Source organism: Macaca nemestrina, chromosome 1 (genome assembly GCF_043159975.1).
Source record: "Macaca nemestrina isolate mMacNem1 chromosome 1, mMacNem.hap1, whole genome shotgun sequence".
Classification (NCBI taxonomy): Eukaryota; Metazoa; Chordata; class Mammalia; order Primates; family Cercopithecidae; genus Macaca; species Macaca nemestrina.
Window position 1 is genome coordinate 159,005,529 of NC_092125.1, and position 16,473 is coordinate 159,022,001.

Sequence of the window (16,473 nt, forward strand, 5' to 3'; positions counted from 1 at the left end):
TTGTCATAGATGAATGTTATAAGGTTGAGGGGAAAAGTATCATATCGCTGAGAATATACTTTTATGGACAGTTTGGATGATAGTGTCCATGAGTAAGAGGTCAACGGCTACAAAGTTACAGTTAGACAGGAAGAATAAGTTCTAGTATTTTACTACACAGTAGGGTGACTATAGCGAATAACAATGTAATATATATTTCAAGATAGCTGGAAGATTTTGAATGTTATCGCCACAAAGAAACGATGAACACTGAAAGTGATGCATATGTAATTACCCCAATTTGATCATTATACTATGTGTACATGCGTTGAAACATCACACTGTATCTCATAAATATATAAAAGAATTATTTGTCAATTATAAATTTAAAAATTAGTAATGAAAAAAAGACTAGCTCCTTTTGAGAAAGATTACACAGATTGAGATAAAAGTAGAGATAAAGAGACAGAGAAGAGACTTCTCCCAGAATATGGAAAAAAGAAAGACTTGAAGTAATTTTTTTCTAGGAAGAAAGATAATTTCATTTGTGCTATTTTTCAATCTGTTGAAGAAGTAAACCTTATAAACTTCTGAAGTCTCAGAATCACAATAATATTCTACTTAATTGATTTATGATTTTAATGATCTCACCCTTAATCTTTTGGCTTCAATATGGGTTTGAACAGAAGTATAGGGGTGGAGGCTTCTCCTGTGTTGAAATTCTATGTGCTGTGAGATGCACCCTTGGACTTCAGTGTAATGTGTCTGCTTCTTGGATCAGAGAGGATTATGGGAATATTATAGTTGGCTTCTGATTAAAGACTATAATATGTGTGATTTTTTGTTTGGTCAATCAAACTTAAGTGTTTCTTAATGGTAATAATTCCTCAATCCATAGTCACTTTTCAATTGTCGAAGTAGGAAGGCATAACTTCAGGTGAATACTTAAATGTAGAACCATCCTTTAATTCACACAGAAGTACTTTACTATGAAGTGTTTCTCTACAATTTGAATCTGCCTTGTAGAAAACAAAGGCATTACGTAGACACTCAGTGAACTCTTGTGAATGAAGGGCTGATTGACTAGATCAATAGATGAATGAAAATAATGTATGAAGCATAATGTGACACATGATTTGCTTGTATTATAAATATTTTAATAATTTATTTTAGTGTTTAGAAAGTGAAATTTAAGATAAATATGGAGAACATTTTATTTTGTTTTATTCTCCTCCTACTATACCTGCATTTACCTGTGAATATGTATTCTTACATATACTTATCTCACTGATGATTTGAGACATTTCAACTGATAATAATAACTATCAGTATGAGGGCATATGTTCCCTCTTAAGGCTAAAAATCAGTTACTGTTCATGGCTGGAATCTGATAATTTATACTTTTAGTTTCACTAAGCACAGATTCATCCTACAATATTTATTGAGTATAAAGCACTTATCTAATTATCTATTACTGTACATGAAGATATTGATTGAACTGACATATAATATAAACAGATTTTCATGAACTTGTATCATTAAGACAGAACTATTTATACAACTAATAGTGGGATATATAAATTCATGTGTCATGGCTAGTTTGAAGAAAATAAGAGCAGCACATATGCAGATTTTGCTGTGAACTCTTGGACTAAAGAATAGGAAGGAGAGAATTGGTTGGTATTAGAGTTGAAAAGCTTATTGGATCCACTGGATTGGGATCCATGGTTATGCCACTGAGATCATTTAAATTTTTAATTTAATTTACTCATTTTAGTTTGTGAACTTAAACTGCAGTTTCTGTATGTGCTTTCAGCTAATAAACCAAAAACAAAGTAGTTAAAATCAGGACACTAATTAAGGAAATGGTGAATTTAAACTGTGGTAAAAGTATGCTGCTTGCTAGCAGGTGAGAAAGTGATTGAAAACTGAGGTCAGGTCTTGTCATTGGTTTAAAACAATTTGGCTACTGATTGCAATAAGAGTGTGGCAATAGTTTCTGAGAGAGTTATCCGCAGTCACTGTTAGAGTGAACCAATATCTTTATGAACATGTGCAGTGGATCTATTGCCCTCATGCGAAAGGAGGTGGATAATTAGTCTCTGTTTTGAGTGTATATTATAGGTAGAAGCAAGGACCAAGGCTTCTGTTTTCTTGTAGAACATTGTCTGGCACATAGGAAGTTCTCAATATATATTTAGTGGACAAATGAATCTATGTAAGTTGGAAGGAAAGTGAAGGACAACTCAGAACCTCAGTTATGAGGAGGGAGAGCAGACTTTATCCTGGATTTGCTGGACTGGTGTTGACTTCGGATGTGTGTGTGGCTGGTGCCCTTGGTCAGGTGTATCAAGCTAGCAATCAGACAGTATAAACAGTGAGGATTGCTGGCATATAAAGCATACACACGTGCGTGCACACACACACACACCCCATTTTTGTGAGTGTCCCCACAGTGTTCCATAGTTATTTGTAAACAACTGAATAACATGTATAGTTTCATAAAATAGCATCATGATCAATGTTATAAATAAACTAGGGAAGACTTTGATTGCTACCTTTTGCTTTTGCTTTTGCTTTGTATTCATATTCTGTGCCTCGGAATATTTTAAATGGAGTTTGTGCTCTAGAGTGGTGGACAAAATTAATAATGACCAATAGAGATAAAATGCGAGGACAGACTACACATTTCATGAGTTCTGATTTTTGAAAGAGAACAATTTCCTGTCTGTCAGTCTTGAGTGGTAGCAGAGGAAAGTTAGCTAAGAGGAGCAATGGCGGGTCTGTGGCTGTGAGTACTTCCTGTCCCAAAGCCTTTTAGCAAATAGAAGGGTCTTGGTTTTATTGCAGTGTATCGTTACAAAATAAGCATTTACAAAAACTTTCTACTTACTAGCTAATGGACATTGGGTACTATTGAACCTCTTTGGACCCCTCTTTCTGGATCTCAAAATAGAAGATAATTATTATTCCATAGGATTAAGTGAGATGTTTGTAAAGTGCTATTTCATGGTTTGGTTTACAGTAGGTGCATAATCATGATTAGTTTTATCTTTATCATGGTAGCTGTGATATCACTCAATATCACAAAAACGAAACTACAAGAGAGAAATTTATTAGAATATACTACGTGTATGACATCACAGAGGAAAAAAGACTATAAAGATAATTATTTCATTTGATTAGATTAAATATTTTTCTCGTGTAATTTCTACAATTTTGTAAGGAGAACAAGTAGAATTATCCCCATTTTACAGTTAAGAAAACAGAGGCATCACGAGGTCAGGAGATCGAGACCATCCTGACCAACACGGTGAAACCCCGTCTCTACTAAAAAATACAAAAAACTAGCCGGGCGAGGTGGCAGGCGCCTGTAGTCCCAGCTACTCGGGAGGCTGAGGCAGGAGAATGGCGTGAACCCGGGAGGTGGAGCTTGCAGTGAGCGGAGATCCGGCCACTGCATTCCAGCCTGGGCGACAGAGCGAGACTCCGTCTCAAAAAAAAAAAAAAAAAAAAGAAAAAAAGAAAAAAGAAAACAGAGGCTTAGATAAGTTAAATAGCATAACCAAAGTAGAAATTATTAAGTAGCTGAGCTGTGACTGGGACACCAGGATTTGTCGTACAGAAGAATATGTCATTTTCTCTCAACCTCGTGCTGTGTCAAACAAGATTTTAATTATAGTGATGCCAAAAAAGAAAGAAAGAAACAATTATCAATGACATGAAAAGGGAAGAAGGGTCTGGAGAGCTCCTGACTGTGGAAAGAGAAAAGTCAAAGATCTTGCTTAGGACATGGAACATGGCACCAAACTTGCTGGCTTCGGCCAAGACCTCAGGCAATGAGTGCAGATCTTTCCTTTGCCAAAACAAGCAAAAGCAGGTTCTTACAGCATCACTACCAGAAGGGAATACACGAACAAATGGAATTGGGTAGGAGGCATAGCTGTTTATCAACATGCTTGCAAGATAATTTTTCCTTCCTAATGACAAAGCGAATTTACATATGTGTTCTGAAAGTTTTTTTTAATATAAGCATTTGCTTTATCTAAGAGAATAAATAAAATTAGTTTTGAAAATCCTATTCCATAACCCTGAAGCTTTTTTAACTTTTTTATAGGCAAAGTCTTACCCCAGTGTCTGTGTATGTAAATGACAGAAAGAAATGAGAGTGAAACTTAATTATAGCATGAGGTTAGGGAGAAATTTGAAAACTGAAATGAGTTTGTATGGGAGGTCAGGTGCCCTGGCCACTTGGAGGCCATTCATTCTCCTGATCTTTCTTCTCTGAAGGACTGACTCAAACTTGAACCAGAGTATATTTCAGCCCTTTGAAATGAAATAATACAATTAATGGAAGCTACTAAAGAAAGTCAGAGGAGCACTCATTTTAAAAATTATATGACCAACTCTCAGAGCCAAAAGTAGGAGTCATCATTTCCATATTCAGATGGTAGATATATTTTTGGAGTTCCAAACGAGTATAACATTAAGTCCTAGCTAACTATGTAATTAATGAAAGCCATTGGTTAAACTGCTAATAAACCAGAATTGACGTTCTTTTTGAAAGAAGAAACATAAGACTCCGAAGGGAAAGGGGAGTTCAGAGAACCTAAAGTTTCTGAACAGATACAAATAAGATGGGGAAGAACTCTCCTTGATCTGCTACATTTTCTACCAGGGACACGGCATAGCCAGATTTTATAAAATGGAGAATAAAGAATGAGTAGCTAGAGTGTATGATTTATTTGAAAAATAGTGGTCATCTGGTGTTTGTCAAGGTATCAGGAGATAAAAGCAAATGGAATTAGACTTAGGGGCTCTGTTGCTTAAAGGCTTTTTGAGTTTGTTTTTTACTGCTGTGTAGCATCTCTCAAATCTTTGTGGAAACTCTGATATGTCTCTGAGACTATATTTAAAATGCTAAGACCTGTCATGGAGAGCCGGCAGGACTGGAGGCTTGGAGAGAAGAGGATAAGGGCAAAGACAGTTATTTCTTCTCTTAAACTCTGCACTAGCTGCTACAGCTATTGGTGCAGCTGCCACATGGAACTGAAAGAAATAAAGAAACAGAAAAAACAGTGAGGAGTACAGAGAAGACAAAAAAATAGGCAGCATTTAAATGTAGGATATTTTATTTGAAAGTATATTTATGAAAAAAACAATTACAAACATAGACCTATTGGTTAGAAAAGCAAGATTGTATTTCTCTGGCGTATAGCAATGTATGCAGTGATTTGTTATGCTGTTCAGCTTCCTTATTGAGATTCAGTGTGTATGCTACTTTATTGGAAATTGTTAAAATCTTTCTAGGTATTACATAAACCAGTTGTGGCTACCGTAAGTTTCTAGACTGCATGTCTGCAGCACTCTGTCGTCGAACTGCCTAGATGTCCGAGAATCTCTTACCAACTTTGTTCACCCATTGCCCATCTTCTGCTCCCTTCACCTTTTTCAGAGGACTGCCCTGACTACTGGAGGTGCTTCACCCTCAGACTCAAAGAGCCTGGAAATGCCAGAGAGTTTACATCCCCCTAGGGAGGCCCATAGCCAATGTCTGACTTTTCCAAAGTATGAAAGCCCAGCTCCTGCCTAATATAAATTACATCCTAATATAGCTTACACTTCAGAAGTGCCCATGGGATCAGGTTGAGGTTGAGATGGGGCTTGAAATAGCTCCCTTGATTGATTTCTGCCCTTCCTTCCTTTGCTTCCCCCACTCCCTTAAGAGTTCTCCTGGAGCACATCTTTAATACATTTCTCGCACATGAATCTTCATCTCAGCTTCTGCTTCTGCAGAGCTCAAAATAAGATAAAATCTCCATCTATGCACACACACACATGCAAGTGTAACCTACATATATTTGTCTACTTACTGGGCAAATACACAGATCTTACTGTGTCCAGATACCAAGATATACTAGGATGATGAATGGTATGGTAGATAAAAATTTAAGTTTCATGCACACGGAACACTGTGGTGATAGAAGGAAATAAATAAATAAAGCTTTTGTTGAAGAGACAAAGGATTATTATTTTTTCTTTAACGAAGTGGATATTTACAAAGGTTTGTCAATAAAATGGCTTTCTAAAAACAACAACAACAAAAAACAGGAATGGTTGATAGTTAAATGTGATCTTTTGAAAATTTCTATATACTCATATGTTCCATCGATTCGGTAAGTTTTCTGTATCCTAACAATGATTTAGACGAGGGATCTAATCCCCGGGCCATGGACTGCTACAAGGTCCATGGCCTATTAGGAACCAGACTGCACAGCAGGAGGTGAGTGGTGGGGAAGCCAGCGAAGCTTCATCTGTATTTACAGCCACTGCCCATTCCCCATTGCTGGCGTTACTGCCCGAGGTCCATCTCCTGTTAGATCAGTGGAAGCATTTGATCCTCATAGGAGCAGAAACCCTATTGCGAACTGTGCATACCAGGGTTCTAGGTTGTGAGCTCCTTATGAGAATCTAATGCCTGATGGTCTGCCACTGTCTTGCATTATCTCCAAATCAGACTGTCTAGATGCAGGAAAACAAGCTCAGGGCTCCCACTAATTCTACATTATTGTCAGTTGTATAATTACTTCATTATATATTACAATGTAATAATAATAGAAATAAAGTGCACAATAAATGCAATGCACTTGAATCATCCCAAAACCATCCCCGCTCAACCCCAGTCCGTGGAAAAATTGTCTTCCATGAAACCAATCCCCGGTATAAAAAAAGTTGTGGATCGCTAAGTAGACTATATGAGAAAAGGATATCAAGTCTGTACTAAACTATATTTTAAAATTTTTAGTATGATTAATTGCTAACATAATTTTCACAATTAAACCAGTTGCTTTATGGAAGAACAACAATGTCATCACTTGCATTTTTTTGTAGATATGAAAACTGCTTCATCAACCTCATCCAGAAGTCACCCTTATTCTAGTGACAGTGAGGATGAATCTGCAGTGGGGGACAGGGAAGCCCATGCTGACAGCAGCACAGAGGAAAGTGCCAGAAGTTCATCTTCTCAGGAGCTGAGTGAAAATGATGAGCCAAGAAAGTCCCACCTTCCAATTGAGGAATCCTTAGACATTGAAATTGAAGACCAAGAAATAACAAAAGCAGATGTGGAGGCCAAGCCAATGCCAATAGAGGAAAGCTTTGAGAATGTTCTTAAAGAAGGAACGGAGAAAGGAACCCAAGGGATTGCAGAGGGTTTATCTGAGAAGTCCGGGAAACATGTTTCTGCAGAAGGAAAGGAAAAGGATAAGAGTCAGCTTTGGGAAGAAAGCACTGCTCAGGTGAAGGACAAAAAGGCAGGTCTCCCTGGAGTGGAGGAAGGTGGTAAGTATGGCCGTTAAGTTGAGCTGCCATCGTGCTCATGCATGGAAGCTGATTTTGGTCATTGCATTACGCCAAAGCTTGGGAAATACTATTGTGATAATGCTTCAGGGATTCAAGATTTTTCCTGTGTCTCTCTTTGTCACATAATCATACATGTATTTTCAGTTTGCTGTTTGCCTTCTCTTGCACTTAAAAAATTACTTGATAATTTCTATCCAGCCTGTTTCTTATTTTCAGTAAATTCCCTCCTATGGGAATTTCACTTCAAGAATGAAATAAAGCACAATATGTGTTTGAAGGCAAGGATGTGTGTGGCTTTTAGAGGTTATTTATTAGTAGAAATACTATTTGCTTTTAGCTATATATGGATTTTGAGATATATAGCTAATGTTAATAGGTGCTTACTATGTTCCAGGCAAGGTTCTAAACACTTAGATATATTAACTCATCACATCCTCACAAAAACCCAATCGCCCTCTAAGTTACATTCTATTATCATCATCTCTTTTTTACAGATGAAAAATAAAATGTGGCTTCAAAAGGTTAAATAAGTTACCAAGGATTACACAGCTAAAAGAGGCATTCCTAGGATATGAATTCAGGCAGAGTTGTTCCAGAACTTCTAAATATTGCCTATCGCGTCTGTGTAATATGAATTTAGATTTAGATAATAGTGTAAACTTTTCTTACAAGATTCCAAACTTGCCCTTGAGTTCTTCTCTGAAACTGAGTTACTTTCTGATCCCTGGGGATCCTGAGTGTGTAAGATTGTTCATTTGACATGGAAAGAGTAAGGAGTGTCTGGATAATAAGGCCCCAGACCTTAGACACATGGAAGGTCTGATGCTTTTCTCACCTTAAGGAGCAGAGTGAAAGGGCTGAGGGGTATCCTGTGGACAGCTGGATTGTACCTGCCTGACGCTTGCCTCTCACATAACCTTCTGTGCCCTGGAACTGGTTCACAGTCCTTTTGTTACTCCCTCTCATCTGTCTCCCCTGTCAATGCAGGAGCCATTCTTCTTGATTTTAAGACAAAATTTGTTTTCACATTTTAATATTACTAAAATTCAGCTGCATTTTAAAAACATATGAATATTTTTGGTGTCTATGTTACTTTTAGGCCCTTAAAACCTACTATTAAACCACTGAAGTCTCCTTCTAGGAACTGAAGATGTCGAATAGTTATCTATCACTTCAACCAATATTATTAATCTTCTACTATGCACAAGGCACCATAGTCAATAAAAAATGTGTAAGAGAGGGTTTCTCCCATAACATGCCGAGTGGAAGCCTTGGCACACCACCGGACAAAGGTTAGTAGTCCTATGTAAAATAGAGGAGTTACAAAATGCTATGTGGCTTCAAAGGAAGAGAAGTCCTGTTTGTTAAAGGACACCTTGAAAGTTTTCATGAAGAGCATATTTGAGAGACTGTAAAGGTTAAATACAATTTTGAAGGTGGGATACAGGAGGGTAAAGGTGTTTTAGATAGTGGAGTATAGCAATGCATATGACCTTTGAATAAGTTACCAAAAATAACTTTAGAACAGAGTTTGACAAACTTTGGCCCTGGGGCCAAATCTGAACCATTACTGTTTTGTCTTGTTTTCTAAATAGCCTGAAAGCCAAGAATGATTTTTGTGTTGTTAAATAACCCACAAAATCCTAAGAATTTACAAACTGGGACTTTAGAGATAAAATTCATCAACCCCTGCCTTAGAATTATAATTCAAAGACCCTGAACATCTTCAAAAGAATTTTTGTCATATATAAATCAAGATTCTAGCTCCAATATATTTGAAACTCTTTAATAAAATAATTCAAATCTTTGATCTTGAATTTCATTATGAAATTTTCATACATATAAGGTGTCATCTAGAAAATGTGTACAAGATGACAAGCTACTAATCAAAAAGATAGAGGTGTTAAAGGTCAATAGAAACACTAACATTATTTTCATTTTTTAAATTTTCACTTCAGAAAACTAGGTTGTTTACCTGAATTTGTGCAAGTAGACATCTTTTTGTAAAGTAGAATATACATAATGAGGGTCATAATTAGGCTGTAGAATATCAGAAATGTGGCACTATGATCATGTCACCTGGAAAACAGTAGTTTTTGTTTTTCTCTGAGTTTGTGAAATGAAAAGTGTATTGGCTTATTACTTTTCTCAAATATATTGGGAAACCATGTTCTTAACTTGATAACATCTATAATTTTAAAACATTTTGTTATCTTTTTATTAAGGTGGATTCAATACAAGATGGCAAGGTTTGGGACTGTTTATCTTTGTTAAGCTGTAATATATGTGCTATTATTAATTTTTTATTAACAATACACGTGGAATGACATTTAGACAGTAGAGAAAAGTAATTTTGAAAAATTACTCATAGGTTTATTACACACAAAAAGATCCCTTTTAACATTTGGTCAGGATTTTTATTTGTAAACTTAGGATTTACAAAGTTTTGTTTTCATATTTTGTAAAATATATCCTGCTTTATATCTTAACATTAGACCATGATCATTTTTCACATCTTTAATCTTTATGAACATATTTAACCTCTATATGTTATGCCATTCTGTGATTTTCTTATAATTTAGCCGTTTCCTTATAGTTGGACATTTATATTTTTTCTTACTTTCACTCTTGCTATTAGTACTTTAGTGAGTGTCTTATTGCTAAAATTATTTCAAATTTATAAACATTTTCTTAATATACATTTCAGTAAGCCTAATTTTTGTTCAAAAGTTATAGATATTTTAAGGTTTTTAATAAACTTTTTTCTCACAAAAGTTTGGTTTAAAAGTTTAAACATTTACAGAACAGACAAGAATAAAGTGAAAGTGAAAGTCTTTCTTGCCCAACTTCTACTCTTTTTCTCCAGGGATAATGGTGGATAGCAATTTTTCTGTGTGCGCATGATTACAGAAATTATAGGTAGGTAGATAGATATAGATATATTAATATGTATTGATATATTACAAAGATACATACACGTATGTTATTTTTATATAGAGATGGAAACATACTATACATTTTGTTCTGAGACTTGCTTTTTTTCACTTAACCGTATATCTTGAATGTCTTGTCACATAAGCACACTTCTCTTTTCTTCATATTAATCTAATCTGTTATTCTTATATTGCCACAGTATTGTATAACTGCACATTTTTTAAAAATAGTTCTTTAAAACCTATTTTAAAGAACTCATAGTTTCGTTCTATTGTTCATCTTCCACAAAAGAACAAAATTTGAGGGTTGTGAAAGCTAGGAAATACAGAGTCAGGGAATATAAAGCACAAGACATTAACAGGTAAAACAGAACAAAGACCATGTATAACATTCAGAATGATGTAGAAGGATTAATGCTATCAAAAATCTGAGGCTAAGTAAATTATAACAGTTGGGTGGCTAATGTTTTCTAAATACGGATACTCAGGGAAATGATTCAATAAATTTGTTAATATTTTAAATAATAGATTTAAAAGTCAAAAATATTCTTTAAATTTTTGTATGAATAACAATTTCTAAGAAAATTCCACATAAAATCACAAAATATGCACACGTATATATTTTACTTAGATCCCTGACTAGAACTGTAGGTAGAAATGAAAGAGGGCTGAGAGAATGTGTAAATGACCATGTCTCACATTTGCATGATACTTAATCTTTTTAAGTTAGGATAAAAGCTGTGATTATGTTAAAGAATAACCTTTGTTATGAATAAATCTGTGGGCTAAAAATCATATACAATTAATAACGTTTTATAGACTCTAAGGTAACACAATTTAATTTGAATTGTTTTTACTTGAGATCATAGTAGCGGTGGATAAATGAGTAAAGTAAAGCCATTGCCTTCATACCTTTTAGGCTGATTGCATAAAATATTTTCCTTCTCACTGTTTTATAGTATGTCATATTTAATTGGACTTTGTCCAGTCCATCAACAAATCAGATGAATTGAATAAAAGATATACTGTACACAGTGAAGCAGAAAGTAAAAGATTATAATTGCTAGCTACAATGAGACAGTGTTCTTGGGTGTTAATCCAGTATTACAGGGCATGGTCTTATTTTAATATGTTTATTTTCTGTTATTTTCAGCTTAAGCTGTCATGCATTGTGACATAATCTTGGCAATATGTTCTAATAGTGGAATAACTCAAGTGCATTTATTTGTAAAGTTAATTTAATTTATATATCATAAATATAAATGAAATAAAGAGTAGTATATTTAATGCAAATTATAATGTAAAATGCATATGGGAGTAAGCATTTTTTATTTTTGTATGTGAGTCAGGAAAAGTCATAGTGCTTGACCAGGCAATTTGAACTTAAATAATAGTATAACTAAAATGAATTGCAATTTTGTTATCAGGCAGGCAGGATAAAATGGTCCTGATGAAAGAACAAGAAAGTCAAGTGTTATGAGTTGAGGTCTAAATACAATTTCTGAATGACCTGTGGAAGCATGTATTTGTTCTAATAGACCTCTTCAGTCAATAAATATTTGCTGAGGATCTGCTTTATGCCACACACTGTTCTCACTGTGAACACGACAGTCGCTTTCCACATGAATTTTATATTCTAGGAGGGAGGTATGCCTGCCAAGTGGAAAATAAGCATGTGATGGGGTATCTGGGCTAAGTGATAGAAGGAAAATAAAAGCAGGGTAAGGGGATAATAGAGTGATGGTTTGAGGAAGGGGTGGTATTTTCGGGATGGCCTCTCTAATGATCAGACATCTGAACAGAGATGAATGAAGTACAGAGGGAGGCCACTCTGTCATCTACAGAAAGACCACAGGGAACAGGGAGTCCCGCAAGTGCAACAGTCCCAAGTTGGGAGCATAGTTGCTGAATGAAGGATTTGGAAAGGAGGCCAGTGTGACAGAGTCTAGTAAACAAGTGAGAGAGTAGCACAAGATGAGGTCAGAGGAAGAAGCTCATAGGTCATGGGAAGGAATTTATTCTGAGTTAGGATATCTTTCCTCTAGAAAGATGTGAGCCCAAAATGGCATGATCTGAACGTTTTGAAAAGATTATTCTGGCTACTATATGGAGGCTAAACTTTAGCATTCTCTGCAACTGTCTTTGAACATCTGTGGTCTTCGGTTTGTAATTAATCCTGGTATTTTGTGGGCCATGTGTCAATGTCAAAGATGACACAAGAACATCTTCACTGTGTAGGTAGATGATGTTAGTCATGAATTTTGTCATGGTGAGTTGTTGGGAAGATAATCGACTGGCTACACAAAAATGATGAAAGCACAGGGATGCTTTTCAAGGTCACCAGGTACTTGGAATAAGTTTGGGCATATCTTTATGGTGTTTTTATGGGCTTCTTACATTCTTAAAATACAGATTAAAATTCTTGATAAAACAGTCTTCTGATACTCAGTTGCTCAGGATTCTTAACATGTTTTAAGATGGGATCAATTTGTTTTGTTTAAAACAGCATAGGAGAGAGAATGAATTAGATGTCATTGAGAATACACGATAGGGAATGTAAAAGATGTAATGTATACCAAATTAGAGCATTTATGTTTGACATTTGGGAACCTGGAAGAAAGAACCGATATTGAAGATTCAAGTAAGTATGAAATAGAATAACTAGTATTTTTGTTTCATGACTTAAGCCATTTATTAAAGTTATATGTATTAGTGGTCCTACTTCTCCTTACCTTTCTATTGCCCAAACACCTCAGACACTATTGGCTAGAAAATATGTAGCACAGTTGACCTGCTTATCTGCAGTTTCAATTACTCATGGTTTACCTCAGTCTGAAGATAGGTGAGTACAGTACAATAAGACAGACAGAGAGAGAGAGGAGGAGGAGAGAGAGAGAGAGAGAAAGTGAGAAAGAGAGAGAGACCACATCAACATACCTTTTATTATAGTATATTGTTATAATTTTCTATTTTATTATTAGTTATTGTTGTTAATCTCTTATGTGCTTAATTTATAAATTAAACTTTATTATAAGGATGTATGTATAGAAAAAAGCATAGTATATATAGAGTTTGATACTATCTACTGTTTCAAGTATCTGCTGGGGTTGTGAATTGTGTACCCTGTAGATAAGCGGACTCCTGTACTGTAAAAACAAACAAACAAAACCCCTGAAGCCCCAAGATATACAGTACATTGAAGTTCTTGTATGATTTCTTGAACTTTCCTTCTTATTCCTCTGCATATTTTTCTTTTCATCTGCTCTGGCCAACAGTGACATCTAAAGCTTTACCATGGAGAACAGGCAATTACAGGACAGAAATACTGTGGCTTTGTTCTGCCCCTTTTACATTGTTTTAAAGGAGAAAAATGGCCTAGAGGATGTGTAAAATTGTGGGAAGGTCAGGGGAGAAACGAGAAAGAAATAAACAAAATAAGCACAGAATTACCAAAAAAAAAAAAAAAATTAGAAAAGAGAAAATGCTAACCTGCAACTATGTTAGACCTGAAAAATTATAACCTTCATCATCATCATTCTAAATATTTTTTGTTAAATCAAAGTTTATGGTAAAGAATACCTGAAAAATTCCAAATTATTCATTTAAACTACATAAATAATGCTTCAAAGTGATCATAAGAATGTTTTTTATTTAGTAAATATTTAATAATTCAATTTGCATCTTGACTAGTAGATATTAAAGTGTCAACTTTTACATCCCACCTGTAATGGCCTGAATTTTAATATGTGATCTGATTTGTTTCCACAAAAGCAGCTGAATTATTGCAGTGAGTTTCTAAGTTTCTACATTAACATAGCAGCAAGTGATATGAAGGCTATAAATCGACTTTTAAGGAGAATGTTAATTAGAAACACTGTGAAATTTACTTCATTTGGTAATATGAATTCAAGTACCTGATTTCTTTCTCCCTGTTCTATTTTCAATGAGGAAGAAAGTATAAAAATAGCAGTTGAAATGTTTCACAAAGTTTAAAAAGTGTTTTTGTATCTGAGGAAGGTACCATCCAAATGTCACAAAATCCAAGGAATTTGCTACATGAGGGCAAATTAGAGAAAGACATCAGGAGCTATCTTGTGTTTGTTTCCCACGAGAAAGAGGAGCGTCCTCATAGAAGTTTAAAAAAAAAAAAATCATCCTAGACTTAAAGGATTAGAAGAGGCTGGAAGCAGGGGTGAGCTGTGAGGACGCAGAAAGCTGGTATGCTGGCCTCTAACAGTTCAGTGTTCTTCACTGTTGCCACCCTCCCAGGAAAGTTTGTGAGGCAACACCAACAAAAAGTCAGCTGCACTGATGGGTAGAGGGTCTTCTCCCCTGAATTCATAGAGGCACTTCCCTAACAAAGAAGATGGCAATGTCAAGAGTAGCTGTCTAACCAAGCCTGGAAGCTCTTGCAACCATAGAAAAGTAACGCAGTGAATTACATTTCTGCTAAGAAGGTTCAAAGCCCCACTTTCCTTTCCTTTCTCCTTTAGCTCTTGGGTCACTGAATTGGAATTGGAAACTACTTCAGCTTAACATTTGTGAGGAAGATCTGCATCCCAGTGGGATTTAAGAGCATTCAAGAAGCTAACCACTCTCTTAATGGAAAATACAAAATGAATAACTCTCATTTGTATTTAAACATAAACATCAGTCCTTTTTGTAATACATAAGGACATAGAAAAAATGATTAATGTGATTTAGAAGGTTGGTCTATCACATAACTATTATTCTCCATGTGCCTTTTTTCATAGCAGCGCAGAGCAGAATTTGTTGAATCCACATTACATGATAACAGTGCAATAAAACTATAAATTATTTACAAAATATAATTAACTCTCACCAGAAAAATTGAAAATTTAAAAGCAGTACTCTAAATAATTCTTGGATCTAAGAGAAAAAAACAATTCACTGGATAATTAATTAATTGCAATTATTAGTGCCAATAAGTGGTATTTGTAAGGTGACCAATTTCTAACTATAGCCTCAAACTACCGCCCCACTGAAACTATAACAACAACAACAAAAGTAATAAACGACAATGGAGAAGTATTCATAAACAGACTTTAAGAAACTTATAAGAAGGAAGAACTTAACATATGGACAATAAGAAAAACATGCTATTCCACACAAAGAGGATGAAAGAGAAATATGATAAATGGGAAATCACTCCCACTATTTGAATAGAAGACTAAATATAAAGATGATGATAATTTTTGCCAGATTAAATCCAAAATTTGATGTAGAATGTCTGTAAATCCTAACAATAATAGTTTGGGATTTGAAAACAATTCATTAATTTGGAAGAAATAGTACTGAGTAATGTGAGATTCTTTGCAATAGCAGCAGCAATAACAGCAATAACACACGACTATACAGGAAAACAAACTCTGGAGGAAATATTTGCAAGATGGATATGCAAAAAATTTATGTTCGTATGCACATAAAAATGGCAACAATAAATATTGGGGACTACCAGGTGGGGGAAAGTGAAAGGGGGCCGTGGGTTGAAAAACTACTTATTGGGTATTATGTTCACTGCATAGTGATGGGATCATTTGCACACCAAATCTCAGTGACATGTAATTTACTCATGTAAGAAACCTGCATATGTACTTCCTGAATCTAAAATAAAAGCTGGAAAAAATGATTGATGTTTGTAATACATAAAGAGTTCTTACAAATCAATAAAAAGGCAAACATCATAACAGAAGAATGTACATTGTATAGCAGGAAATTCACAAAAGGAAAGTTTGCTGCTAATCTTGAAAGCTCTATCCTTGCCACTACTTTTCAATTACTAAAATATCAAATAAAGAAAGAATTGGTGGAAATTGTGAAAATAGTGCAGGCACATAGGCCTTTCAGTCATTATTGATGACATTGTTCGTCCCACCTCCTTTTTAAAAGAACATTTAGAAATATGTATAAAAAGCTTCTAAAAATTCATAGCAATTCCTATTCCAGGAATGTGTCCTAAGGAAATAGTCAAAAATATGTGTAAAAATGATTATAAGTAGTGTTTAAAGTAGCTTTATAATCACAAAATAATAGAAATAGCTCAATATTTAACAATAGACGTTGATGAACTGAAATTTAGTAAGACTATTAGAATGTTTTATGTGTTACTGAAGAGTCTTTTAAATTTAATGATATGGGAAAATAGTCACAATACATTTCTAAATTAATAAAGTTGGAT

General features: G+C 34.8%; 1 protein-coding gene across 7 annotated transcripts in view; it reads left to right on the forward strand.

Moving 5' to 3' along the window:
* LOC105482652 (glutamate rich 3) overlaps positions 1 to 16,473 on the forward strand; it is a 111,686-nt gene that overhangs the window by 82,681 nt on the left and 12,532 nt on the right. For all 7 annotated transcript variants that reach the window (XM_024793060.2, XM_024793062.2, XM_011742859.3 and 4 more), the window contains one exon: positions 6,871 to 7,320. In XM_024793060.2, the coding sequence (XP_024648828.2) occupies positions 6,871 to 7,320 (450 nt within the window). The remainder of the gene's footprint in view (positions 1 to 6,870; positions 7,321 to 16,473) is intronic.